The sequence below is a fragment of the Arvicanthis niloticus genome, chromosome 4 (genome assembly GCF_011762505.2).
Source record: "Arvicanthis niloticus isolate mArvNil1 chromosome 4, mArvNil1.pat.X, whole genome shotgun sequence".
NCBI lineage: Eukaryota > Metazoa > Chordata > Mammalia > Rodentia > Muridae > Arvicanthis > Arvicanthis niloticus.
The window spans coordinates 59885115-59912817 of NC_047661.1; the positions used below are offsets into that span (position 1 = coordinate 59885115).

The 27703-nt window shown below is 42.1% G+C and overlaps 1 protein-coding gene and 1 long non-coding RNA gene across 3 annotated transcripts in view; one reads left to right on the forward strand and one right to left on the reverse strand.

Annotated features, from left to right (window-relative positions):
• Positions 1-5132: 5132 nt before the first annotated feature.
• Positions 5133-24890, reverse strand: LOC143442009 (uncharacterized). Of its 2 annotated transcripts, XR_013109867.1 has the most exons (4): positions 24756-24890; positions 20808-20891; positions 12927-13003; positions 7377-10893 (listed from the first exon to the last, which is right to left on the reverse strand). It is a non-coding gene; the product is annotated as an uncharacterized LOC143442009 (long non-coding RNA). The 2 variants fall into 2 exon arrangements; XR_013109868.1 differs by lacking the exons at positions 7377-10893; positions 12927-13003 and adding an exon at positions 5133-6624.
• The window catches only part of Gask1b (golgi associated kinase 1B), a 54314-nt gene continuing 51474 nt past the window's right edge, over positions 24864-27703 (forward strand). The window contains exon 1 of the mRNA XM_034500675.2: positions 24864-25778. Coding sequence (XP_034356566.1) covers positions 24881-25778 — 898 coding nt within the window. The 5' untranslated portion in view covers positions 24864-24880. The remainder of the gene's footprint in view (positions 25779-27703) is intronic.

A 27703-nucleotide genomic window follows, 5' to 3' on the forward strand; every position in this document is an offset into this window, starting at 1 on the left:
ACTTGGTCGGAGCTGAGCTGGTTATTAAAAAACAGTTAAAGGAATCAATTTCTTTTGTGGTGCAAAGTGGGTCAATTATAATCTTTCATTAGACTGAGCAGAATTAAGATCCTTCCTTCCTTAATAAAAAGATGAGAAATGAGACCATGAGAAATGAGAAATGAGGTATCTGCTGTGGGAGGGAAAGTCCCTTGGAGTCCAAAGCCAGAGCCAAGAGTTGCAAAGAAACAGAGGACCAGCCAGTGACAACCTTGTCTCTGAATCTTGTTTGTCTTTGGGCTACCTTTCAGCAAGTATTAGCTCAGAATTTTGTACTTTATGTTTTGGAGACTCATTAATGACTTCTCTATGAGGGAAGAAAACTGACTTTCCTATGCACGTGGCAATAAAATCCAAGTGCCTAACGTGATCAGAGAAACGGTTGCCTGTATCAGTCCCCTTTGTGCCTGACACCTCAGAACTAGCTTCTTTCAATCCTGTTTCTTTTTCTATTTTTCTATTTATTTATTTTATTTTAAAAATGTGTATGGATATTCTGCCTGGATATGTTTGTGTACCATGGGCATTCCTGGTGCCCACTGAGGACAGAAGAAGAAATTGGACCTCGTGGAACCAGATGGTTTTAAGTCTTTATGTAGGTGCTGGGAACTGAACCTGTGCCCTCTGGAAAAGCAACCAGTGTTCTTAAACACTGAGCCATCCCTTGAGTCTCTCCCCTTTCTTCTGGATTAAACCTTTGAACCAGTTTCAATCAGCCTTTCTGGAGATAGGCTTTGTCTAGGCTGATGAGGATGGTGGCGGCAAGCTGCTCTAACCTTTTCTCCTTCCCAAAGACAAAACCTCTAGAGAGAAGTCTCTGTTAATGGAGAATTGAATAAAGACTTCTGATTGGTGTAGCTTAGGTCACATGACCACTTCAACTACTTTGGCCAAAAATATGGGCTATTCTACCCAGACTCATTATATATTACTTCTTTGGTATTGAGTAGGTCATACATAGCTGTACCCAAATAGGAGAATTAGGGAGATACTATTGCCATAGAGGGTATATAACAATCTGAGAAGAACCACTGTTCCTACCATAGTGTGTTACACCATTTTTTATTGTTGGTAAAATTCTTTCCTGGGTTCTGAGCAGCAGTAAGTCACTTTCTGCCTAAGTCAGTTGTTTTCTCCCATTTCTAATCAAGAGTTCTGATGACCACACATTTCCCTCCCATCATTTCCTTCCTAGAGTCTTGTCTCCCTAAGTGGTGCTGTGAGTGAAGCACTTTAGTTAGAAGTAGAGGAATCTTCTCCAATTTCTCCCTCCCTCTCTATACCCTCAAATGTGAGGATTATTCTCATTTTGGCCTATTTTCTTTCTGTCTCTGATTAGCTATCTTCTGATGTCATCTTCAACTTTAAAATATCACTGTTACCTATGTCACTGTTGCATTTCTACTGTTTACACGCTTGGTTATGCCTTCATCCTCTGGTGCTTATATGTGTTCTGAATTAGTTTTTAATTTGTTTATATTGTGTGTGTGTGTGTGTGTGTGTGAATTGGTGTATATGTGGAGGTCAGTGGACAATTTGCAGGAGTCTGTTGTCTCTAGCCACCATGTGGGTCCTAAGGTCAAAGCCAGGTATACAGTCTCAATAGCAAGCACCCTTCAGCCATTTTCCACCAAGAGGAATGCCAAACTTTCCTCAAGTGTTGGAGTGGGTGGTTGACTGCTCAATGTGTGCCAAGACTAGCAACTGTGGCTTCTTCTTCCTGATGTCTACATCCTGGACTGCTAGACTACAAGACTTCCTATAGAGACAAGCTAACTTTTCCTCCTATGCGTACTTCATAAAAACACAAAGGTTCCAGGCTGCTGGGATGGTGGGTGCCCTTCATCAGAGGTATTTTACCCCACCTGAACCCAGCTTTCTATTGCAATGTGTCTATGGATCAGGTGGTCAGGCTTTTAGGACCCAAGGTGTCAGGATATGCACTTTAGGATGGTATCAGTCTTCTCAGTGGTGGTGTGGGACTCTGAGTGCTTGCCCATCATGCCTAGTTTGCTTTTGAACTCTCAGGTCTCACCTGTGGACCCTTTCTCTAGCACCATATCATCATCGTATGTCCCTTTCATCCACTGCCATCCAGACATTCAGCTCTATGTCACACTTAAGTACACACTACTTATTCCTAAGATGCCTTGATATCTTGTTTCCCTTTGATATTTGTGTGTGATACACATGTTACAGATGAAGGTGTAAAGAGCTTGTTTTCTACACCCCTTCAGACATACTATACTGGAAAAGGGTTTAAAAAGTTATTCCTCGAGAACTTCACATACATTTTCAGTGTATTTTGATCAAATCCACTTCTTACTTTCCATCCTTAACTCCTCCTGGAACACCACCCTTCATCCCCCTCCCAACCTCATGTCATCTTCCTTCTCCTCATCCTCCTCTTCTTCCTGAAGACATTGAGTCCAACCAGTGCTGCCCAAATGTACACGGGTATAGAATATTCACTGGATCATAAGTGACCTCAGATTGCCAATATAGCTATAGTTAGGGTGGGTTCTCTTAGAGCCCTCTCTCATCTCTGAGGAAATACTGACAGGCTAGATTGTGTGCACGTCTAGTGCAGGTAGACCTGTATGTTCATGAATGCAACTTCCTTGTCATGTGAAGAACACATTATGTCATGGCAGTCCCCCCCCAAACCTCTGGCTCTAAAAAGATATCTACCCTTTCTTTTACAATGCTCCTAAGCTTTGTTGGGGTCAGGGCAGGGTGTGACGCAGATGTCTTATTTAGGGTTGACCACTCTACACGCACTTTTTCTTTGCACTTTGTCTAGATCTGAGTGTTTGTGTTAATTGATGTCCATTGCAAAAAGAAACTCTCTTGTGAGGCTGAGAGCTGTATTAATTGATGGGCATAAGGCTAAGTATTTATAAAATAATCTGATAATCTGCCCATTTAGCAGAATAATAGTAGGTTTTCTATTTGCATCTATAACCCCCCAGTGATGAGTTCTTGGCAAGTTTTGCAGTAGAGATTTTCATTTATTCCTCTGGATCAGGCATTAGTTCAATCAGAAAGTGTCTGGTTACCCCAATAGTGGCACTATTACTCCAATAAGTATATCTTGGAAGGCTGGTTGTTACTGTAGCTCTTAGGGTTCACAGCAGTGCAAGACTTCTCTCAGCAGCCTGCATAGCATCTTTCAATTGAAAACCTTAGTCAACAGGAAGCTTCTAGGTCAGTACCAATTTTTTTCTGTGAGGAAAAGTGTGTGAAGTCTTCAGCAATAGAGTCTTACTTACCATCAAGTTCTTGTGGGCCACTAAAAACAATGGTAATAGCTTGCTTTTGTTATTGTTTTTGTTGTGTGTGTGTGTTTGTCTGTTTTTTTCTTTTTTATGTCTGAAACCCTCCTGATCACCTGAAAGATGGGGTATCCCACATCTGTCCACTGGGCTTTTTGTTTGAGAGAGTTATTTTAATTGCCCCCACCCCCAGGGATTCTGCAGCAGGTGTCTTTGAGGATTTACTTGACAAATGCAGTACACAAGGACACTGATGCTGTCTCACCTGGAGACCTCTGATGCCTCTTTTTATCATGCCTGGATTTCTTCTTCCATCTACTTCTAGGGCTTCTTCTGATGCTTGGCCTGTCTTTGAAATCTTGAGATTTATGTCATAGTTGTCTGCACCTCCACTCTCTGTCAGAGCCAAGAATCAGCTGCTACCCAGCCCCTGTTAGTCTACATTCTTGAATTTAATCTGTTTATTCTTTATAATCTATAATGCAATATCCAGGCCAAGTCTAAATTATTTTCATAACTAATTTGGCCACAGAGACAACCATACATTTGCCTTCTTACTTGGCAGCCTTAAATTTTTATAGCTGGGATATTTGCTGGGACTTTTAAATTATTCTAAATGACCAAGTCAGTGGTACAGCACAGCATGGATGGAGAGCATGCAGCAATCCCCTCACTGAACAAATTCAATTGGTGCTTTGAAATTGGAAATAGTATAGATATTTACACTACAGAAATCATAAATGACTTGGCGAATGGAACTCTTTTCCTTTGGAACCTAGCTGTGGTGGAGGACTCATTTACAGAGGCCCAGGTGCCAGATTGGTAAAGGCCCTGCATGGCATCTCTCTGGACTAATACTGGCTAGCGGGAGGGGTGGGCCTGGCAGGATGAGTAATTACTAGTCTCCAGACTTAAAAATGTCTAAAGCTAAGCTCCGAACATTGCTCCTAAAGCTCTCCACTTCGGTGTAAGTGCCCTCTTAGTTAATGGCCACAGCAAGGAACGTTGCCCAAGTCATTAGCATGAGCTGTGCATTCAGTCCCTCATCCATGGACTTGGTGAGTAGTGCTACTGGGGGAGTGAGTGAATTGTTTTTGGAATCATTCTTGGCACAATACCAGTTTTCTGAAATACCATGTACATGTTGAAGTCGTTGTTCAGACTATGCTCTTTACCCTGGACCTCATCTCCCCCACGGTCCCGCACCTTGATTTTTAAGCTATGTCAATCACTACAATCTTAGCTTTACCAATTCTGTGATGACCTCCCTGGGACAAGCTCTTATCATGTTAGTCTGAATTATTTTCTTGGCACAAGGTAATTTTATAGCTTTCGTTATTGACTCCTTCACAGTCTGCTTCTGTTTGTTTTTAATACTATTATTATTATTTTTTTGTGAGATAGAGTCTTTGTATGTAGTTCCAGGTGGCCTTTGACTCATGAGTCTCATGTTCCTGCCTCCACAAGCCATACTTCAGTGCTGGTTTTTATAATGATTCCCCTCAGGCATGCTAGCATGGTTTTTCTAGGGCAAGGAACGGGTTTGCCAAAACAAGAATGGAGGAGAAAGCAAGGCTAGGCCTGGGGAAGACCATGGGGCTGGGCAAGGATGGCACAGGCGGTATAGAGAACTAGGAGCCAGGAAGATGGTGAGCAGTTTAGTAATTTTGTCTGAATTACAATAAGTACAACATGAACTCACAGCCACTTAGAAATGAGCATAGGATAGAGAAAATGGGAAACACAACTCCAGCAAGGGCTCTATAGGTAAGACTGATAACTTTGAATACCGGTGAGTCCAAAAAATGGGCTCTATAGTTGACTTTGTCATAGTTTTAGTGTTAGAAAGCTTGAGCATATTTTGAGTGACATGACATTTCCGAACTTGATGATATGTGGAGATGACCACATTAATAACATTGACCTGATTTTCTCCTAGAAAATGCTGGGATGGCTTGTGCTATTGGAAAATCTTGAGCATGGATGGATGTGGTTAGGATACAGGAGAGAGATTGGGGGATGGAGTGAGGTGGTAATGGGTAGCATTTTGAGACAGCCTAGCTATCCTAGAACTCACTGTTTAGTCTAGGCTGACTTTAAAAATCACAACAATTGTTAGCTTCCAAAGTGCTGGGATTATGGATGTGACCCACGATGTCTGGAATTCTCTCTCTCTCTCTCTCTCTCTCTCTCTCTCTCTCTTCCCTTCTCCTGTCCTTCCCTTTGGTAGGGCCAGGATTGCAAACTAAACAAATGTATAATTTTAAAAAGTTGCTTCGCTTACTCAGTTTAAAACATCACACTAAGAGAAAGATACTGTAAGACAAACTACTCACTGGCACCCCGACTCCCATCTTTTCTGGCTCACTGCTGCCCTTTCTGCTTCACTGGTCTGCTTACTGGTCCCATTCCAGTCCCTATGTTGACCTGGCTTTGTTTCATCTTGTAACTCATTGCTTCTTGCCAGTTTCAAGGATTCAGTACCCCCATTTCTGATGATTTTAGAGAGCTTTTCTCATTGTGGCAGTCATATATATCATATATACATACTATATGCTAAAGAGACCAAACTGAATTGTTCATGAAGATGGGAAGACGAGCCTGGACCATGGCAAGACTTCCGATGAATCAGTTCTACATTGTATCAAATAAATCAGTCATTAGTGCTGGGTCATTTATTCTGACCTGCAGGTGCTTCCACTGTCCAAAGCTCACTAACAGCAGTGCCTCCTTCTCCCCAAGTGCTAAGAGTGTGAAACTCCTGCCAGAGCGTGGTCCCCACTCTAGAGTCTCCCTGGACTGACAGGGGCTCTCATTCACAGTGGCTTAGGACTCCCTCTTCCTTGGTTAGTCAACCTGGAGGAGTTTTTAAATCCCAATGTTTTGTAGAGTGGAGCTGTGGGGAGACTCCTCTTCCCCAGATCGTAATGCCTGACTCTCTGAAGAAGGCTTCTTCTTCATGACTCTGTTGTTAAGTAACACTAGCTAAAATTCACTTTCCTTCAATTTTTCAGTAACCTCTACCGTGTGACTTTGCATCTATAGTTAAAACCTTTCTGAATCTTAAACTAAAGCATTAATTCCAGAAGAGAACTCTGATGCATCTACTTGGACAGGTGTCACTCACCCCTATGCATCATCATAAATGCCTCCCCCAACATAACTTGCATCTTTTTATTGGGATAATAGGTCTTGAGACATAAAATACAGGTAGGGTGTAGTATCTTCCTTCCTCTCATCAAGTTGCATTGATGTGAGGCTCCAGTCAGAGAGGCACTGGATTCTGTTTCCATGGCAACTGCTTCACTGCCTAGGGGAAAAACAGGACAGCAATTGAAGTCTGTGCTAATGGCAGCCCTAAAAATAATCAGTAACGTGTTGAAATCAAGTGGAAAGACCCAGGAAATAATAGATAAAAATTAAACCTCTGCAATGTGGGGCTGAACAATCAGATGCTGGTTAAATCTCGTTGCAAGTGTCTTGTGTTCCAAGGTGTACAGGGACAGTTGGTGATGAGTGTATTTTGGAGGATAATTGATCATTCTTTTATTGAATCACTCATTTGGGTAACTACTAAGTAGGCAGGATCCTTTGGTCAGCAGTGGCTCTGATTCTGGACTCTCATGGTTTTATGTGGTCAAGAGACAAGAAAAGCTATGGTAATTATTAAAGATATCTTGTTTGCTGCCCAGGAGTTATTCTAAAAATTTCCACTGGGTATTTGTGGGGTTGACCATAGCCAGCTCCAGGGACAATTCAAAACAATTTATAGATTTTATTAGTTTAGTAAAGGCCATGCAACTACGGTGGATGTCTGCCTGGTATTCCTATTTGTGGTGACTGAGCTCTGCTCAAAGCTCAGAAATCTCGTTTGGTGCTCGGAGAATGTTTATCATCTTTGTTTTATCTGAACATGAAAAAAGGATACATTTAATATCTGTCACTCCTGGCAGCTACTTTGTGATTAAAGGGAAAGGAAGCTTGAGAATGAAAACAGCTCTCAGACAAGGAAAATGCCAAGAGGTGGGCTGGAATGATGGGTTGGTGGAAACAAGCACTGGCTGCTCTTCTACAGGACTCAGGTTCAACTCCCAGCATCCACAGATGCCTTATGACTGACCATCTGTAGCTTCAGTACCCTCTTCTGGAATCTGTTGGCATCAGACATACACATGATACACATAGATACATCTAGGAAAAATACTTATACACATAAAATAAATAACAAAAAAAAAGAGAAAAAAAATGAGAGAGAAACATAATGGAACTTGACTGAACTGCATGGAGGCTTCTAGATAACCCTTTGTGACTGTCAGCAAAATTATTTTTGTAGAAGCTTGGGTAGAGATTTCTTGTTTTCTGTTGCTTGAGATTAAACAAACATTTCATCCTGTTAATTGCCAGAGAATAACTTCCTCCATATGAACAGAGAATTCATGTTCAGCTTTGCTGTAGGCTTAGCTTCTGATTGCCTCATTCTCCAGAATTGGTCGTCCTGGCAAAATGGATCAGGCTTTGTGGAAAGGTAGATAGGCAGGCACACAGGCAAGCAGGCAGGCAGACAGACAGACAGACAGAACAGACAATAAAACAGACACACACACACACACACACACACACACACACACACACACATTCTGGCCTAGAGGTCACTCCTTCTAGGGCTTAGAGATGTGTCTAGGTGGAATACATGATGAACATGAGCTAATAATACTATCCTAAACTTACCTGGCCACCAAGAAAAGCCATTAGTGGGACTAATCTGGTATTTGGACCTGTTTTTTGACCCAAGGAGAAAGATATGTACTATCCCAGCAAATCTTTTTGTGTATGTGTGTACATGTGTGGAAGGAACATGCATGTGTGGTCATGGGTGGGCTGGCTCTCGTATTCAGCTGTATCAAAGAGCCAGAATTCTCTGTGGGCTTAATCCTAGGCAAAACAGAAACCTCTTTTGAAATAGAAGTCAGAGCAAGTTGTAGCACTGACACGGAATAACAGAAGGGTAGGTGAAAATGAAAGGAGAATCCCGAGGTTTTAAGTAAAAACAAAAGTGCAATCAACTGTCTTCTAAAATTGTTTTTTGCAACCAACTGTCTTAAAACTAGATTTTTTCTTTTCTATCATCTTTAGTTAAAATATCAAAATCATTAGTATGTAAAATTTTATCAAAGAATACAAGGTCAAAGCATGGCATATAAATACTAACACTGTTTCAGGCAATTAATCAATAATATTAACAATTTATTAATTTTTTGAACTGATGTTATTTATGTTATGTCTCAACTTAAAAATCTGCAGTATATTTTGGGTTATTTTCTAAGTATTTTCCTTATTATCTTTTTGCTGTACTACTGAAATGAGGTCACCCATACTAAATACTTGTCTGCCTCTTGCTTGTGTGAGTAGGACACTTCTTCCTGTGAGTAGGCCTTTCTCCACCATTTTCCTTCAGTTTATAGGAAGAAGGAACATGTTGGAAGGCCTGATTATTTTATTATTATTATTTTAAAACCCCAGTAACAAGAGCCAGCTTAAGCCTCTGTCCTGTTACTGCATGGCTTCATTTTTGGGGCTACTATATATAACACATGACCATAAACTGTGTCATTTAAAAACAACTGACATTTAGTTTGTCACATTTCTGGTGGCTCAAATCTGAAATGACCATGTTGGCAGGGCCATGCTCTTGGTGAGTCCTCTGAAGACTTTTTCCTTTTGTCTTCTCAGCTGTGGTACCGGGAGCAATACTCAATGGTCCTTGTTGCTGCCTCACTCCAGTCTCTTCTTATACTGTCACATGACTTTTCTTGTGTCTCCGTGTGTCCCTGCACTTTTAATAAGGATACTGGGCACTGGATTTGAAATTCATCTTAATCCCTTGTGACTTCATCTTGTATGCCTGTCACGGTTTTGTCATAAGGCTACATTGTAAAGTCCTGGGGGGGGGGGGAATGTAACTTTATTTTGAGACAAGGTCTATGTGCTGGCTAATTTTTATGTCAACTTGACACAAGCAACAGTCATCTGAGAGGAAGGAACCCCAATTAAGAAAATTCCTGTATAACATTAGACTGCAGGCAAGACTGTAGAGTATTTTCTTAAGTAGTGATTGATGTGAGATGGTCCAGCCCATTGTGGGTGGGGTCATCCCTAGGCTTGTGGTCCTTGGTTCTATAAGAAAGCAGGCTGAGCAATCCACAAACTGGGAGCAACATTTCTACATGGCTTCTGCATCAGGTCTAACATTTAACTTCCTGCCCTATTTGAGTTTCTGTCCTAACTTCCTTCAGTGATAGACTATGATGCAGAAGCATAGGCCAAATAAACCCTCCTCCCCCCCAAAGGCCTACTCTCACAAGCAAGAGGCAGACAAGTATTTAGTATGGGTGACCTCATTTCAGTAGTACAGAAAAAAGATAATAAGGAAAATACTTAGAAAATAACCCAAAATATACTGCAGATTTTTAAGTTGATACATAACATAAATAACATCAAGTTATCACAGCAATAGTAACCCAAAGTAAAATAGTAGTTCAGGCTGACCTCAGACTGACCATGTAGTTCATGTTGGCCTTAAACGCATGGCAATTTTCCTATCTCTGATTTTTAAGATCTGGGATTCTAGGTGTGAAGCACAGCATCCTGCCTAGACATGCTTTTTCAGGTGGCCTTATTCAAACCACCACACCACATAACATATACATAGGTATATTATACATCGAGAGAAGATGGGGGGAGTCACACTGTCTCCATCTCATGTTCACTCAGCTCTTTCCACATTTCAAGGGCTCAGCTTGAAAAGGTTATAGTTCTAAGTCCAAATCCACACCAGTCAAGAACCTTTGGGTTTTAAGCCACTTTAACTATATATGGAGTTATTAGGGACAACCCATTGCCCCTATACTAATACAGAAAGGCAGTGGAATGGAGCCTGAGGCTGGGTATTTTAAGCTCCAACATTCTCTCGTTTCATGCTCCTTTTCTTTGTTTGTTTGTTGAGACTGGATTTCTCTGTAGAGCCCCAGCTGTCCTGATGTAGCCCTCACAGAGGCCTTGGACTCAGAGATCCTCCTACCTCTGCCTCCTGAGTGCAGGATTAAAGATATAAGCCATCCCACTCAGGTATGTTCCTTTCTGAATGCTGCTTTGTGCTCTCAAGTTGGTTGGCACGGTGACCTCCCTTGGCAGCTGGGATCAAAACTCATGGCTGGATGACTAGAGAGCAGATATTCCCATTGGAAGTTCCATGAAGAAACCGAGTAATCCAAGGTTGAGCCACGTTTCTTGCTGTGGAGCAACAGACATAACAGTGAATGAGATCTAGATCTGCCAAGGCTGAGTCATGTGGACATCCTCTCATCACTCCAGCGTGCTGGGGTTCTGTTTCCAGAATAAAAGTGCAGGACACCAGGCAGACGGAGTTAGATGGCCCTGTTGGTGAAGCTCTCAGCTCCTCTCACTTCTGTGGCCAACCTCCTTTCAGAAGGTAGAGCACCGGAGTAGGTGTTGTGTGGATTGCCACAGAAATAATTGCAGGTCTCGAGAAGGGATAAACAGTGGTCCTGTGCCCACATGCCTGAAGAGAATGGAAATAGATGAACAGTTTTGGGTATAAGAAGTTCTTGAAGTCCAATCCCAGGTGGATTTTTAACACTGTGTAATCCTGAACACGTGACTCAACATTCCTTCTCACTTCCATTATGTTAGGTCAACAGAAAGTACTTTAAACCGTTTATTTTTAATGTGGCAGCATGGTCTGATAGTTCTGCTGACATAATAACAAACCTAAATGATAGGAAGTTTTGTATCATGAAGAGATTATTAGTTTGTACCTAGAAGCTCTGACTGTGGTCATCTCCTGTCTGACATGGACAGTCCTGTGTGACTGTGACCATGCCCTGTGTGACTGTAACCATGTCCTGTGTGATTGTGACTACGTCCTGTGTGACTGTGACCATGCCCTATCTGATTGTGACCATGCCCTTTGTGACTGGGACCATATCTTGTCTGACTGTGACCATGCCCTGTGTGACTGTGACCATGTCTTGTGTGACTGTGATCATGTGTTGTGTGACTGTGATCATGCCCTGTGTGATTGTGACCATGTCCTGTGTGATTGTGATCATGCCCTGTGTGACTGGAACCATGTCTTATCTGACTGTGACCATGCCCTGTGTGACTGTGACCATGTCCCGTCTGACTGTGGCTGTGTTTTGTCTGGCTTCTCTTGGTTTATATATTTGCAGAATCTTCAACTTATTTCCTTTATAAAATCAGTGAGTTAAACATAATTCACCTTTCAAACTGCTTCCATTCCCTATAAAAATTCAGCTACATCTCGATTAACCAAATATATTGTTTGCTTCTTAGATAAAATTTATGTTTGTATTTATTCTTCTTAGGGTTTATAGACTTTCTTGAACCTGAAAAAGTATTGGCAATTGTCTCTACAAAAGTTATTTAGTCTTCCTTTCCCAGATTCCTTTAGCTTTGCACTTTAAATAAACTTTGTTGCCAAGTCTGTTATGTCTCTGATGCTTTTATGTCTTTTCCATTTTCCAATTTCAGCTTCCTGTGGGCCAGTTTGGCTGTTTCCCTTTCAGCTGTGTCCATTCTGGTTTTTAATCAGCTGACTGTGAAATCTTCCTGGACAATGAGTCTTGTTCCCAGTCCAGTGATTTTCTGTATTCCTTGGATTGATACCTCTTGTCGGTTTGAATAATCTCTGTCCTCTTTCAGTTGTCATTTCTGCTCATCTATATCTGACCACACATCACATCTTTTACTATATCCAATGCATCTCTGATTTTTCCAATTTATTTTTGACAGTTTTCATATTTTCTACAGAACAAGGTTTAATTGTATAAGCCTTATATTTTGCCTTGTGAACTTAGACTTTAAAACTAGCCCCCCCCCCATTTAATTTCAGATTATTATTATTTTTTTTGGAGATGGGCTTTCTCTGTGTAGCAGTCCTGGCTGTCCTATAACTTTCTTTGTACACCAGGCTGGCCTCCAATTCACGAAGATCCACCTGCCTTTGCCTCTCAAGTGCTGGGATGAAAGGTGTGTGCCATCACACTGGACTTCCAAAACTTTTTTGAATTAATAATGTCCATTTCATTTTACTCCTAGTTCTAATATTTTGTGCAAATTCTGTCAGTTCTCATTTTTGTTCATATTTTGCTGTATTTTCTTTTATGCATTAATTAGTATTTTAAAGTCCAAGTCATCAGTAGATCTATCTCTTTAAATTCTTATCCTCTATTTTATAGAGAGAAAAATTAAGAAATTTCATGAGAACATGTACTGCTAAGTGAAAATCTTAAAAAATAGTATCTTAACCCCCATCACCCACTTTTATGTAATAAATATTATTATTCAGAGGAGGCAAAAATAATCACCCATGTTAAACACACTGAGAAGATGCATTACTAGGTGCCATAAAGAGATGATACCCAGCTTTGAACCTTGGCATTTCTTTCTAGTTATCCCAGAGTAATTATGGTTTTTGTTGTAGCTTCATATTTCCTTAAATCACCAACTAAAATAGAATTCCATTTGGGAAACAGTCAAGAAGTAATATCGTTTGATCATATGCAGACTTACAACCTTCCGAGGGAAGATGATGCAATAGGATGCTATCACTGTGGTCTTCTTGCTTCTCATCGCCTGTGCAGACTTTCCTAATTCCAACAAAAGGTGGAAAAGTTCATGAGCCACCTCTGAGCACACCAGGGAACACACTGAAAAGTCACAATTGTATCAATATGTCATATTTTAGGTTTTGAGATAATGAAACAAAGCTTTTGGGAGGACTATATTATTGGAACTTTATAGGCGTGGCATGTTATACTGCTTGTGAGGGAGTGGCACTATTTGGAGGTGTAGTCTTGCTGGAGTAGGTGTGTTACTGTGGGCGTGGGCTTTAATATCCTAGTCCCAGCTCCCTGGAAGTCAGTATTCTTCTAGAAGCCTTCAGATGAAGATGTAGAACTCAGTTCTGCCTGTACCATGCCTGCCTGGATGCTGCCATGTTCCCTCCTTGTTGATAATGTACTGAACCTCTGAACCTGTAAACCAGCCCCAATTAAATGTTGACCTTATAAGGGTTGCCTTGGTCATGGTGTCTGTTCACAGCAGTAAAACCCTAACTAAGCCACTGCTTAAACATTAAAATAAGTGATGGAGCAGCCCGATCACTCTCGCATTGAGAGTGTGAACTCATTAACGAGACTAAACTAACTGTACAGCTACCCGAACCAGCTCAACACTGTCACTGAGCAGATCCTAGACTTGGTATGATTAGACTCGCCATGTCTGAGGTTACATGTAGGCACGAGGTACTTAATTATATTGATACATATGGAGCAAGAATTGATATGGGAAGTGGGAGGGTTTTGCTAGGTTTGAGCAGACTCTACAGGTGGTAAATGAAGCAGAAGATGCACAAGGTGATTAAGGATGTTGGAGTAGAGCCCATGCTACAAGACGGGATTCTTGACCAGTGGTTCTCAACCTTCCTAATGCTGCAACCCTTTAGTACAGCTCCTCATGTTGTGCTGACCTCCAACAATACAATCATTTCATTGCTATGTCCTAACTGTAATTTTGCTACTATTATGAATCATAATGTAAATATATGATATGCAGGGTATCTGATATGCAACTCCTGTGAGAGTCCAGACCCACAGGTTGGGAAACACGGCTTTAGACTCTGATAACTGACCATAGTTTATATATTTTATTACTAGATCTAAAGAAACTTGGTAGGGAGAACAAACGGTTGCTTCATGTCATTAATTAATTAATTTTATTTTCAAGACAAAGTCTCCCTGTGTAGCCTTGGTGGCCTGGAACTCATTATGTAAACGAGATTGGTCTTGAACTCATAGAAGTTTGCTAACTTATGCCTTCTGAGTGCTGGGATTAAAGACAGGTGTCATAATACCCCATGTTCAAAAAATACTTAAGTGAGAAAAGAAAACAATAATATAGCAGTCTAGCAATATGGCTGCAAGCAGTTATGTCTCTGGTCAAACATGAAGAGTTTCCATAAAAGAGAGATGCCTGCCTGCTAGGAACTGAGCAGCTGAAGTGACCTAGTAATTGCTAGTTCATTCCTGACAGTGTATAAATGGGAATAAACAACTGCCATTCTCTGATTTTGGTCACAGTAAATGAGTACCCCTGAGTTGTGTTTGTTTCCTTCCTGGTAATGGTCAAGCCAATATTACTCATGTTTGTTCATTGTTATAGTAAGGTGTCTCATGTATTAATTAATTTACTCCTCACACCAACCCAGTAAGATGGATACTATTACTAAGATAAGTTATAAGATAAATAAGTTATTATTAAGAATAGTAACATTAATCTTAATATATTTTACTGTTATTATCATCAATCACCATTGTTCTGGCAGTGCATGTGTGTGTGTGTGTGTGTGTGTGTAGAGGTATATTTGTGAGTATGGATATACTTGTGGAGGCCAGAGATTGACATTAGGTTAATCCAAAATCACATCTCTACCTTTTGAGAGGTGACCTCTCACTGAGCCTGAAATACACTGATTAGCTACAAGGATTGGCCAGAGAGTTCCAGGGATCCTCCTGTCTCTGTCCTTATAGTGGTGGGGTTACATGCATGCGCTGCAGCATGCAGCTGCATGCATGACTTTTTAGGTGGGTACTGGGGATCTGAACTCAGGTGTTTATGCCTGCCCAAGCCTTCTCCCCAGCCTCTGTTCTGTATTATCAGAGGCTTAGGAAAAGTGTGTCCTATTTAGCTTAAAAGCAGCAAATTACCTGGAAGAAAATGCCACACTTTCTGATTCACACTTAATCTTTTTGTGACAAAGCTTTCTGATTTCAATTATATTGCCAAGGCGCTAACTACAACTGTGCAGATTACCACTAACTGCTTATAATTTTAAAAGGCAAAAATCACCCATGAATTGAATCCAAAGCAGCATGGAAAATATACTCCTGATTATAGGATATAATCATGAAGCAAATTCTAGGTAATGTGTTACGTTAGTAACTTCTGACAACCGTGTCATGAGCCTGAAATCATGCACTGATCACAGGCTTTGGCTATGCCTGTCTCCTTACCATTTATGTAGAAAGTTTAGCTATTACAGCAAGCGGGAAGACTGAAGGAGTGCTAACATCCTTCCAATCACTGTGGTAAGTGCTTTACATATAAGGTCTAGTTTTAGAACCACCTCGTGAACGACATAAAACCATCCTACATTTTCAGATGAGGAAACAGTAGAATTCAGTATCTTGCCCAAGGCACCTACCTAGCTGAAGTAAGAATCTTTGCTTACAGATTCTTCAACCTCACCTAATGAAATGCAAATTGGCAATCATAAACTCTATTGCCTACTTCTATGTTGTGAGCAATTAGTGCAAAAATGAAACAAGGAATTGCCTCTGAGCTGGTGATTACTGCAGTCAAGGATGGTTCTGTTCTCTAAAGAACTAAATCCTATGTGCGTTTTCTCCTGTGGAGGAACAGCGAGGGTCTGTTGTACTTAGGAAGAGACCACTCATTCTTCTGAAGACATTCATTGCTCTTATGTACCTTGTGTACCCTTTCTTTTTTTCCTTTAGAACAGACTCCAGGCTTCTAATAAAAAGCTTTTAGGCTTCTACATTTTGGTTCCTCTACAAGTTATGTGAGCATGGGCCCCGAGGAAGGCCTTGGAAAGCTGGGTAATTTTAGTATAGAAGGCAGCCAGTTAGCATGGGGTTGTTTTCTTCTGGATGCTTTCCTTAGATAGCTTATCTATACCCAGCCACGCCTGTTCTCGGTTTTCATCCTGTAGATGGTAAATTGTGATCTTTCTCAGATTTTTCTTCCACTGTGATTGAGTCATGCATGATGGTATATGAAAAACCATATGCATAAACTTTATAAACCAATAGGCTGAATTTTGAAAGACAGTATTTTTTGTATACATGTTATAACATTGCTGAGAGAAAGAGACTGAATCCATTGGGCTGGGGAAGTAATGTTGAGTGACTAGGCAGAATATGATATTAAAATATTTTGCTTCTGTGTTGTGTGAGATATTTAAAATGGTGGCATTCAATCTGGCGTTTCTTAATCAGCTGGCGTGTTCCTGACTAGCCTAGGCCTACAGCCACTAGCGGTGGTGGCTTACCGTTGCTGCTCAGCTCAGGCCGTTCGCTCAGGTGACCTGAGACACCTGCCCTGCCACCCACGAGATGCCAGCGTTGGGAGATGGCTCTGTCAATTTTCCACTCTGTCTCCACAAGGCTGGTCTGAGCCTAGACCATCTCACCATCCCCACGGTACCCAGTATGAATGAGATTCTAATGTTTAAAGATTAATCAAAGGCTTTATAAGTTTGGTAATGCTCAATAACAAGATGCTCACACAATTGGAGGTGTTTCCCAATTAAATAACCTAGATATAAGTTGTTACCCAGGACTGCTCTTGGTACACGCATGGTCATCCATGGAGCCTATAACTCTGCCTCTCTAGCTCCTCCTCTTTTTTCTCCTCTTCCTCTTTTTACTCCTCCTCATTCTCTCATTACTCCTCCCACCTTAGCTCCTCCCAACTTAAGGGAATTTCCGGCTACACTTCTGTGAATTCATTAACTAAAGGGGCAGGAAGGAAACTGAAACCTCAGGAGTGGGCAGCGTAGAGCAATCATAGATAAATTGCCAATGTGGGCGTGACTTTGAATCTTCTCAAAGCTTTGATTTTATTGGCCCTTCCTCCTCTAGCATCCTCTTCTCTCCCTTGAGTCCTGCTCCATTGCTGTGGAGTCTCATCAAGGACTGTGGTTCTCAATTTTTGGATTCCCTGTGTCAATTTAGATACTGGCACTTTCATCCAAAGTTTCCAATTTGGTAGACCTGGTGCTACCGTCAAGGGGTCGCTCTTTTAGGAAACTTCCAGTGGTAGCTGATGCTGTGGGGCATGGCCAGGATTTGAGATGCATCAGGCAAGGAGCTTTGCTTTGTTATCTTGATATTTTCAATCATTAATTCATTTATGCAGCATTTACCAAGATATTATTGAGCCAAGTAAAGTTGTTTCAGTTTGCTCTTTATTGCTGTGAAAGGTACCAAAAGCAACTTGGGAAGAAAAGTGTTACAGTCCAAGTGAGGGACGTGGGGCTGGAGCTCAAGGAAGAATCTGGTGGTAGGAATTAGAGCGGAGACGATGGAGGAGCATTAGTTACTGTGTTCCCCCTGACTTGCTCAGCGTACCTACAGGTGATAGGACCACTTGCCCTAGGGTGCGCCTGCCCACAGTGGGCTGCGTCTCTTCCATCAACCATTAACCAACAAAACGCTCCAACAGGACAATCTGCTGGAAGCAGTTTCTCCCCGGAGGTTCTCTCTTTCCGATTTACTTGAGCTTGTCTCCAGTTAACAAAACAAAACAAAACAAAAACAAAAACAAAAACAAAAACAAAAACAAAAATCTAACCAGATCAAATGCCTTAGAAATTGATGCATTCCACAGAAACACACCCCCTCCTGTTTTTAATCGCCATTCAGCCATTTTGTAAATGCTAAATGGTTTAGTAGTCTATGAAGGGGTTCTAACCAGACAAAACATGGCAAACATAGGCCTGACCATGGCAAACATTGTAAAGCAATCAGGTTTTGCCCTTTCACCTCTTTTCATCTCCCTTGCTAAAACTCATCACATTCCTAAAGTTAGCCCCGATCCCCAGGTCTGTTCTCTGATTTGGTCACCAACTCATTTCTGAGACAAAACACTGAAGTCCAATGATCAAAATTCATTACTTGGCTAGTTTGTCCAATCAGGACTTACCAGTTCACTCTAGCATAGACTCCCCACTTTTCTCCTTAAAACCCACTCCTGCACAAACACCCTCTCTTGCTTCTCTTGCTTTTCATGTTTGTGTTTGCTGCTGCTGTTGCCGCCACCTGTCTTTGCCCCTCCAGGGTAATAAATTTCCTTTGTGCTGAGAATTTGGTATCTGGGAACCTCCTGTACTGATTCCAATTCCAGGGGCCCAACTTCTTTCAGTCAGTGGGTTTACCAAGCATTCTTCAGCAGAATGACTTGAATTGTAGGCTGTCACTCTCCTGCTTGAGATAAGCCCAGCAGCACCCTCAATAAAGCTCTTAATTGTGTCTCAGGAGTGTCAAGCCTTGTCACTCATAGGCTTATAACCCTGTCAGTTCTGATTATTGCACTAAAGTCTTGTTTGTGCATGTTTCCTGTCTGTGAAGCCGCTTAAGGACAAGTTGCGGCTGCACCTGTCACTGTTGCTGTCTCCATGTATGACATGCTTCACCCCATGGATGCTGCCCTGCTATGCTCCATCTAGACAACATCTAGATGTGCCTGAGCAGCCCTGGAGAAAGAACAAGGTGCCATTAGATCCTGTATCACATCTCCTCAGCTACAGCTACAAATGTGTTGCTTATGTCTCATATCTCAGAATACACGAAAATACCTTAATCAGTGTCTTCCTATAATTACTATGAATCTATTAGAACTGCAGGGCTAAGAATGGTTGTGTGGACAGGGATTGTGATATTATCCTAGGCTGTCTTTCCTAATCTAGACTTTTGATCAGTTCATAACACATGTATGTGCACTTACACATCCACGTCTCAGGTATGCTCCACATATTTGAATCATAGAAGGTAGCATGTAAACTCTCAAAGCCACTAGATTTAAATGAATGAGAAATCCCACTTTCCTCCGACGTTTGCCTCCTGCACTTGTATGATGTTTATTTATAATTCTGAAGCATTTCTAGTGTGCCAAATTTAATCTAGCATAGCTAAGAGGCCTTCCTTTCTTCAAATACAATCTCACAGCTTATTTTCTGTTGTACAAACTGTGCCTGAGGTAAAGGGAGATGATTTACAGTTCTGGTCTAATTTCTTGCTAGAGGCCCAAGCATTGAGACAGTTTTGAGCAATCTTTACTTATGTGGGAAGATGCTGATCTACTGCTGTGTGCTTCTCTCCAGGCTGAGGGTATCCTGGGGTCAGTAGGCAGCCACTGCTTCTTCCCCATGAGTGGTCTGCTGGCAGGGGTTGAGGCCGCACACTGAGGACTCTGCCCATTTCTGAAATAGAAGCATTTAGTTGTCTAGCTTCTTGGCATATTTTGGTAATAGTTTATGTAGTCTTCAATTAATTTTCCAGATTTTTTTCCCCTGATGGGGCCAGAGGATTGACTCATCGGAAAAGAGCATAGCTGCCCTTGTATGGGACCCAAGCTCAGTGTTCACCACCCATATGGCCACTCACACTCATCTGTAACCTCAGTTCCAGAAGATATGACTGGCACTGTCTCCTGACCTCCAAGGGCAATACACACACATACACACACACACACACACACACACACACACACACACACACACACGGCACACAACATACATGCAGGCAAAATGTTCATACACAATAAAGTAAATAGATCTAAAAATAAATTTAAAAATCTCAATAACTCTGAATTGAATCAGAGGTTAATTATTCTAATATTCATTAAACATCTGATAATGAAGAGGTGAAATAACCTGTAAGTCCTTCTTTCTTTTAAAGTTAAATTGGCTGATATATATTTATAAAGGGTTTAGACAGGGTCTTCCTATGTATTTCTGGCTGTTCTGGAATTTGCTATGTGGACCAGAGTGGCTTTGAACTCATAGAGTTCCCCCCCCTCCCATCCCCCATCTGTGTCTCTGAATTGCTGGTCTTAAAGGATGTGTCATGACATCTGACTGCTGGTGTATATTTTAAGTGTTATGTGTAGTCCGTTCATGCAAACATTTCTGGTAATTCAACGGGACCATTGGAACACATAGCTTTAAAGAAATGATACCACCTTTCTAGGGAAATAGGCTAAGTGAATTGTGGTGGGACATTTCTTTACTGGGGCCAGGAGCATCCTTTTGCTCGTAATCAGTTTTAGTCACAAATCAAGAACACATTTAAGACAAAGGGACATCTCTTGGAAATATGGCTACTGTATCTCTTGCTTATGTATAATCAATTGCAAGCTGTGACAATGAGTATCATTTTACAGGTTTATAAGGACATCTCTGAGGAGACAGGTTCTCCCAAAGTGATTATTCCACTGCAAGTTAGTGTAGAGGTGGAACTCAGTAGAAATGGTTTCTATGAGGGACCATCTCATACTGCATGGATATCTACTACTGATTTCTACAAAACAATGTAAGAAATGGAACTCTCTGCACACAGCTTAAGGAAAAAATAAAATATACAGTGCTATTTAAACAGTTGCAAGATGGTATGGTAGCTCACACTTGTAGTTAGCATTTGTGAACCTGAGGCAGGAGAATTGCTGTGCGTTCTAGGCTAGACCCTGTCTCAGAATAATAGCAAGATCACCACTAGCCAAATAGCAACAACAATAACAAAAACATAAAAAGAAAATCAAAACAAAAAAACAAAACAAAACCTAGTTAAAACCGTATTCCTTATTACCACTTACGTATGCATCTGTATCACAGTATTTCCAGGATGATGAAGTTGAGCTCTTCAGCTCCCTGGCAGGGCAGCTTGGCACTGTCCAGGCCTGGAGTGAGAATAGTCATCAAACACAGGAGTAATTTCTGTGTGGGAAGCAGGGGAAAGGCTGCAGTAGAACTGAAGTTTCAGAAAAGTGGTGCGTCCTGTCAGGTGTACCACTGTGTGCCCCCTCTTCCCGTGGACTTAAACTCCCCAACCTTCTGAAAGCTATTTGAAAAATAAAGAATGCGTAAGAACTCTCAATGAAAAGTCACTCACTAAATCTTCCCTTTTCTTTGTTGACTCTTGCTTGTTACATGTTACATACCCAAGAATGGCCACTCACTGTGTTCTGTGTTCTGAGATGAAGTGTGAGTCACCACATGAAGGGGGTTTACCCATGTAAAACCAAGGGTGCTGATGGAGACTGTTGAATCCCATCCCTTATGAGGCAGGGCTAAGGAAGCCGGTTTGCTGGCCATCTGACATGCTGCTCGAGAGAACAACTGGGAGAGGTGAGGTATAATAGCTCATGTCCGAGGAGACATCAATAGCCAGCTGGGAAGATGCTGTGTCATTAGCACCTTTGAAGAGACTGCAAGATGCTTATTGAAGGGTACATATACCCCATGCCCAAGGAACTGCTCAGCACATTCACAACAGTTTCAAAGAGGAGATATTTTCTGCTCTCCCCCTACTCTATAGAACACTGGGATACCTGGAGGCAGGCTTAGCATTCTGTGAGGAGGTAAATGGGTCTAGAATGAATTCACTACACAGGAAACAAATAAACAAAGATCAAATGGGTCACCTTGATTTTTTTGTTTTAGTAGTTGTGTGTGTGTGTGTGTGTGTGTGTGTGTGTGTGTGTGTTGATTTGAGATAAGTTCTTACTTTATAGCCCAAACTGGCCTCTAACATACTCTTCAGCCTCCAGAGTGCTGGGATTGAAGGCATGTGCTTCTATGCCCATCTCTTAGCCAAGCTTTTTGAGAGGCCAAAAGCTTCTGCAGAGGGAACATGATTCAACTCTAAAATGAAGAGATTTGACTATGTTACAGAATCCAACATTTTAATAAGTTATGCAGAGACATCTAGGACTTTATACCCCCTCCCAGCACAACCCCAGTGTAGAAAGAGGAGTCCTAGATCCAACCCAGTCCTAGTTTCAGCCAAGGGGTTTGAAGAAGGTAATAAGACCTCAGCATAGGTTTGATCGCAGTGGAAGTAACGCTACACTAATTGATTTCTGATTACATCAAATGAGCCTCGTCTGCTGTGCTGATTTTATTTTTACCACATAAATAATTTCTTATGCTTGTTCCCAATTCTACAATAATGGCTTTGCCTTGGCATGGCCGGTTTCAGTAGACGGTTCTTTGAGAAATTCAAGGTGTGGATAGGAGGTGATAAAGACAAACATATGTCCTTCCATCAGTGCAGCCTCCTTTAACCACAAGGGGGAGCCCTCAGGATGAGTACTGTTGTCTGGCTTTTGGATGTGGACTTCCCAATACAAAAGATTAGACAGGTTCCAGCAGCACCCCAGCAAGTGAGGTGGGGGGGGGGGGGGCGCCATGTTTGCTCCTTTTTCTGACTTATTCTTTGCTGATCACATGGCTTAGCTTCTACTAATCCTTATTGTGATGGAAGGAGGGGGATGATGAATTGAGCCATTCTTTCCTAATAATGAACATTATTTTGAGGTAAGCTAAATATTTATCAGTGCATACAACCTTTATCTGCTTCCTAGACGCCCCCTAAAGTTGCCTTTAAAATGCCCGGAAGAGGCTTCTGCCAAGCAAGTTTTCTATCAGCAAGCCACATCTCAGCTCATGGCTTTCCTTTGTAAAGACTTAGGTCAGTTAATCTTCTGAATATGTGGAAAGCATAAAATAGCAGTTCTGCCATTGTCCCCTCTCAGAAACTTCTGAGATACTCTAATGTTCATGAAGTATGCTTAAAGAGTTTTGGAGCATTAAGCAAATGGCTTCAGTGCCTGAATTCTCTCGAAGTTTAGCCAAAGCCAGTCAGAATTTCAATGTTCCTGTCCATCTCTGTTTTGTCTCTTTTCACTATGTATCAGAACTTTTAAAGTCGGAGAACAGTTTGCGAATGGGACATTTGCTTTTTTCTTTTTTGGATTGTACAGCATCATATTCTATTCTTTTCATTTCCACATCACAGCCTTTTGTCTGAAAAAGGGGAAATCGTCCCTATTCCATTGGTGGCTCCTGTTTGATTCTATTTGCTTCGGAAGCAAAGACAAGTAGGTGGGTGAGACCCCAAGGTCATCTGATCCTGCCTTTGTGCCAGGACATGCAAATGACCCGGGCCAATGACTAACCTGTTTTCAGAAGACCTCCAATCAGAAGGGGTCCAGGCTGCCTTCTGAGTGCTGTTGCTGTGTTCATTTGCATGCCACAAGTGCCTTCCCATCTCCGGAACTCTACCTCACACTTCTGTTTTTCTACTCATTCCCAGTGACCCCCCTCCTTAGTTTGTGTACTCTGCCTGGCTGCTTTTTTTCCCCTCCAGAACTGGTGGGAGACAAGTGTTAGTCTGCAAACAGCCCAGATGTAAGGTAAGTTGCAGGCCCTGGACTCTGGTGTCCTGTTCCCCCTCCCCAACTCCATAGGGTCAGGCAGGGGTCAGTGGCGCTCCTCATTTTACAGAGGTATTTATTTGGCAACGGGGTCTCCACCAACCCCAGCAAACACTTCAGATCCCTTCAACTTCCCAAGGCTGACATTTCTCTGTCGCTTAACAAATGGGACACTAGAGGGCTCCCAGGGGCTGAGAGGACTAGAAAGTTGTTTGAATGAAAACTGGCTCTGATCTGTGTTTGGAGAAATTCAAAATTAAATTATATATATATATATTTAAGTCATCTTTAAAAAGAACCTCACGTGTCTGAAAACGGTGCAGCAGCCAGTTTAAAAATCATTTTGCTTTGCTGTTAGAAGGCGGCAACTTTTAAGGCTGAGCTGAGATGTTTGAAAGGTGGAACACTCTTGACCATGAAATATGTTCTCCTTACGCGCCTCAGCCTTTCAAAGTTCTGTGCATTAAAGTCAGGGATTCCATTCTTCCTGGAGCTAAGCGTGGGGCCAGCTGTGTAAGTAAAGTTTTGCTTTTCTTTTTAACCTAGGTTTTCCCTCTGTTTAAAAATGTGGAAAAAAAAAAGGCAAAAAATCTTAGATTCTTTTCTTTCATTTTGCTCTCTTTAGTGGAAAGAAAAGAAATGAAAAGTAATTGTGTGTGTGTGTGTGTGTGTGAGAGAGAGAGAGAGAGAGAGAGAGAGAGAGAGAGAGAGAGAGAGAGAGAGAGAACTCACCTTTTCCACTTTCCAAGCTATACAGACATTACGGGGTAGTTAAGTAACAATTTTAGATATGAAACATTGTGAAGACAACATGGAAATTTCTGTTAAGAGTATGTTTAAATATAAATTCACTACTTGTTGTTTTTGCCCAAATAGTTAATATATATCTTATAAAAATTAGGGTGCTTATAAAAATATTACAAAGTATTTCTTGTCTTATTTCTGAATTACAAAAAGGGGGTCTGCATGATGACATTTTAACGTTTTGCTTCTCAGGTGTAGTGGCTTTAATTCTGAGCTATCAAATGCTCTTTGCAGCTAGTCTTTATTACTTTAAAGCGAAATCAGACTCACAAAGCTATCCTGCTTCCGTGTTTGAAACTTTACACTAAACTTGGTAGAATTTATGGAAGGAAAGGGTTACTCGCCTCTTTCCTCTTGTAGAGGAACTGAAATGGGTTGAGTTAGTGACTCAGTCAACTCTGTTTCCATTCATTCCCAGAGCCAACCCTCCTTTCTCCGGGGGAAGGCTGATAGGAGTTTAAAAGGCTTGTGGTGGCCAGTGCACAAAGCCTTCCCAGAACCTGCAGCGACCCTTCTCTTTACCTCTGCCTGTTGGAGACCACTTAGCGAAGCCGACTGGACGGCTGGATTCAGGAAGCCATGAATCATGTCACCAGGAGCCAGCTGCAGACTTTAAACTCAGTTCAGCATGTGGAAGCGGCAGAGAAATGACCTGTCCAGACAAGCCGGGGCAGCTCATAAACTGGTTTGTCTGCTCCCTGTGCGCCCCACGAGTGTGTAAACTTTGGAGTAGTCGGCGTCCCAGGACCAGACGGAACCTCCTGCTGGGCACTGCATGTGCCATCTACTTGGGCTTTCTGGTGAGCCAGGTGGGAAGAGGCTCCTTCCAGCATGGGCAGGCAACTGACAGGGGGCCACCCAACAGCCACGACATCTTCAAGGTACCCTTCCCGGAGATCCCCCTGGATGGTACTCTGGCCCCTCCAGAGTCTCAGGGCAATGGAAGCACACTGCAGCCCAACGTGGTGTACATTACTTTACGCTCCAAGCGCAGCAAGCCTGCGAATATCCGTGGCACAGTGAAACCCAAGCGCAGGAAGAAGTATGCGGTGGCATCTGATCAGGAGGTGCTGGTTAGACCATCCCTTATACAGCAGGAAGTTGCACGGGCAGCAGATGCTGAAGTACCTGGCTATGTTCAGGGTTACCTGACCAAGGTTGGTGGACGACCCTGGAGGGTGCTGCATGGTCCTGGAGTCAGAACTAGAGGTTCAAACTTGCAGCAGCTTAGGGTCCAAGAGAGCAACATTAGGATTTACAGTGAGAGCGCCCCCTCCTGGCTGAGCAAAGAAGACATCCACAGAATGCGCCTCCTGGCTGATGGTGAGGTGGCTAGCATCCTACCAGCAATCTCTAAGAGTGGTGCCCGCTTGCTGGTGTTGGAAGGGAGCATCTCAGGCTCTGTGCCTGCCTGCGGGCCTAGCCCCTGTGGGCTCCTCAAGCAGCCTCTGGACATGAGTGAAGTGTTTGCCTTCCACCTGGACAGGATCCTGGGTCTCAATAGAACCCTGCCATCTGTGAGCAGGAAATTAGAGTTCATCCAAGGTAACAGATTCACTTGCTTCTTATTTGCAGCTGCTGGGGATTTGGGATCGTTTTCTCCTTTCCACTACACTCTCTGAATTATTTTCCCCACCCCTGTTTCCCATTTGGATAGCAGCAGCATCGTCGTCTTTCCATATGCGTGGCATTCTTCTTTTTCCCAGTCTGGTTATGTTAGAGTTCTAGCACACAGCTGTGCTGGGCATGTGAGGGTAAGCCAACACTGGAATCTCTGCTCTCTGTTCCTCTCTGTGCACTTTTCGTGGCATGTTAAATCCAATTAAAACCAATGACAATTTGCACGATAACAGGAAGCCAGGGTACAGAGCTTGCTGAAAGCCCTGCATAGAACCTTACAGTTTTCTATGGACACTTCCTCCCTAGGATGGTTTAAAGAGTAAGGGGGTGGGGGTGGGGTGTAGAGAAATGATCGGTCAGTGGTTAAAAGCACTCAATGCTTTTGCAGATCACACACACACACACACACACACACACACACACACACACACAGAGTTTCACAACTGCCTGCAACTTTAGTTCAAGGGTTTCCAACACTGTCTTCTGACCTCTGTAGGCACCAGACATGTGTGTGGTACACTTACACAAATGAATACAAACACTTCTATGCATAAAATAAAGATTAAATTAAAAAATAAGAGGAAAGTGGTTATCTTTCCTCAGCAAACAATCTTTGTCAGAGGCTCAGACAGAACTGACCACGTAAGAGCCAACTCTTTTACCTCGACTGTCACCAATGGATTCAGCCTCTTTAATAAATAAAGAACATGAAGTGAAATCATACGTGATTTCTTCAAGCGTCATTGTTTACAGAGCCTGATGTGTCCTCCTGTAACACAAAGGTAGCGTCCAGGACATGTGACCACTAACTGAAGTACAACTTGGCAGTGTTGGACTCTGGAAATGACCATGCTACCTAGAGGCTACTCTCTGAATAAGAATGCCATGTCAGGGTCAGAATCTAAAGTATACTCAGTCAGTGACTGGAATGCAGAACAATCCAGGCTGAAATGGTGCAGCATCTCTCTTCAGCTGTGAATGGCAATACTGTCCACCTCATGAAGTTGCTGGTAGCTCACACGTAGCAAACAGATCTTGGCACAAACCAAACCTTCAATAAGTGCTGGCCATTGCTGTTCTCCCACTAAGTACACGAAGTACCAAGTTCCTTGAGTTGCTTCGGGCCATCAACCCTCTAAGGTCATTTTCTCTTGTGAACAAACTAGCACTAGAACTCTGCTAGCTTGACTATGCCTATTTTGTGCCAGAATTGCTCTCAGAGATTTGATTCTGTTCCCTGGGTTTCTAGAATAAAAAAAAAAAACAAACAAAAAACAAACAAACAAACAAACAAAAAAAAAACAAAAACCCAAAACCAAAGATTCAGTTTGAAGAAATCTCTGACATGGTCCTCTCTCCAACCCTATGTAAATGGCAGGTGAGATAAATTAATAGAGTCATAGTTGCAGCTCAGTATGACGAGCTCGATCCCTGGGATTTTGTATCAGATGGCTTCTGTGGTTGCTCTGCTCTTGTTTAATTATCTCTTCCCTTCAGTCTTTTATTCATGAAGTCAGATCAGCTTCCTCAGGAGCATGAAAGAATTCACATGTACATCATCTCGTACATGTGGATTGTTACACTGAGGTAGGCGACAAGAACAGGTCAGTTCCAGCATGCAATGAACATTCTCCGGCTTCCCCTTCCTAGGTTGCCTTTTTTTTTTTTTTTTTCCTATTGATTTCCTTTGGGTGTGAATTTCCCTGTCAGGACCTCCTATTGTAGCTCAAGCTTAGTTCTGTGTGAGCATGTGTGAGCATGTGTGAGCCCCGAAGGAGGTCTGGCTCATTCTATATATAGTTTTATTGTGTCTTCCCTCCCTTTCCCACTGGTCTCTGAGTCTGGGAGCC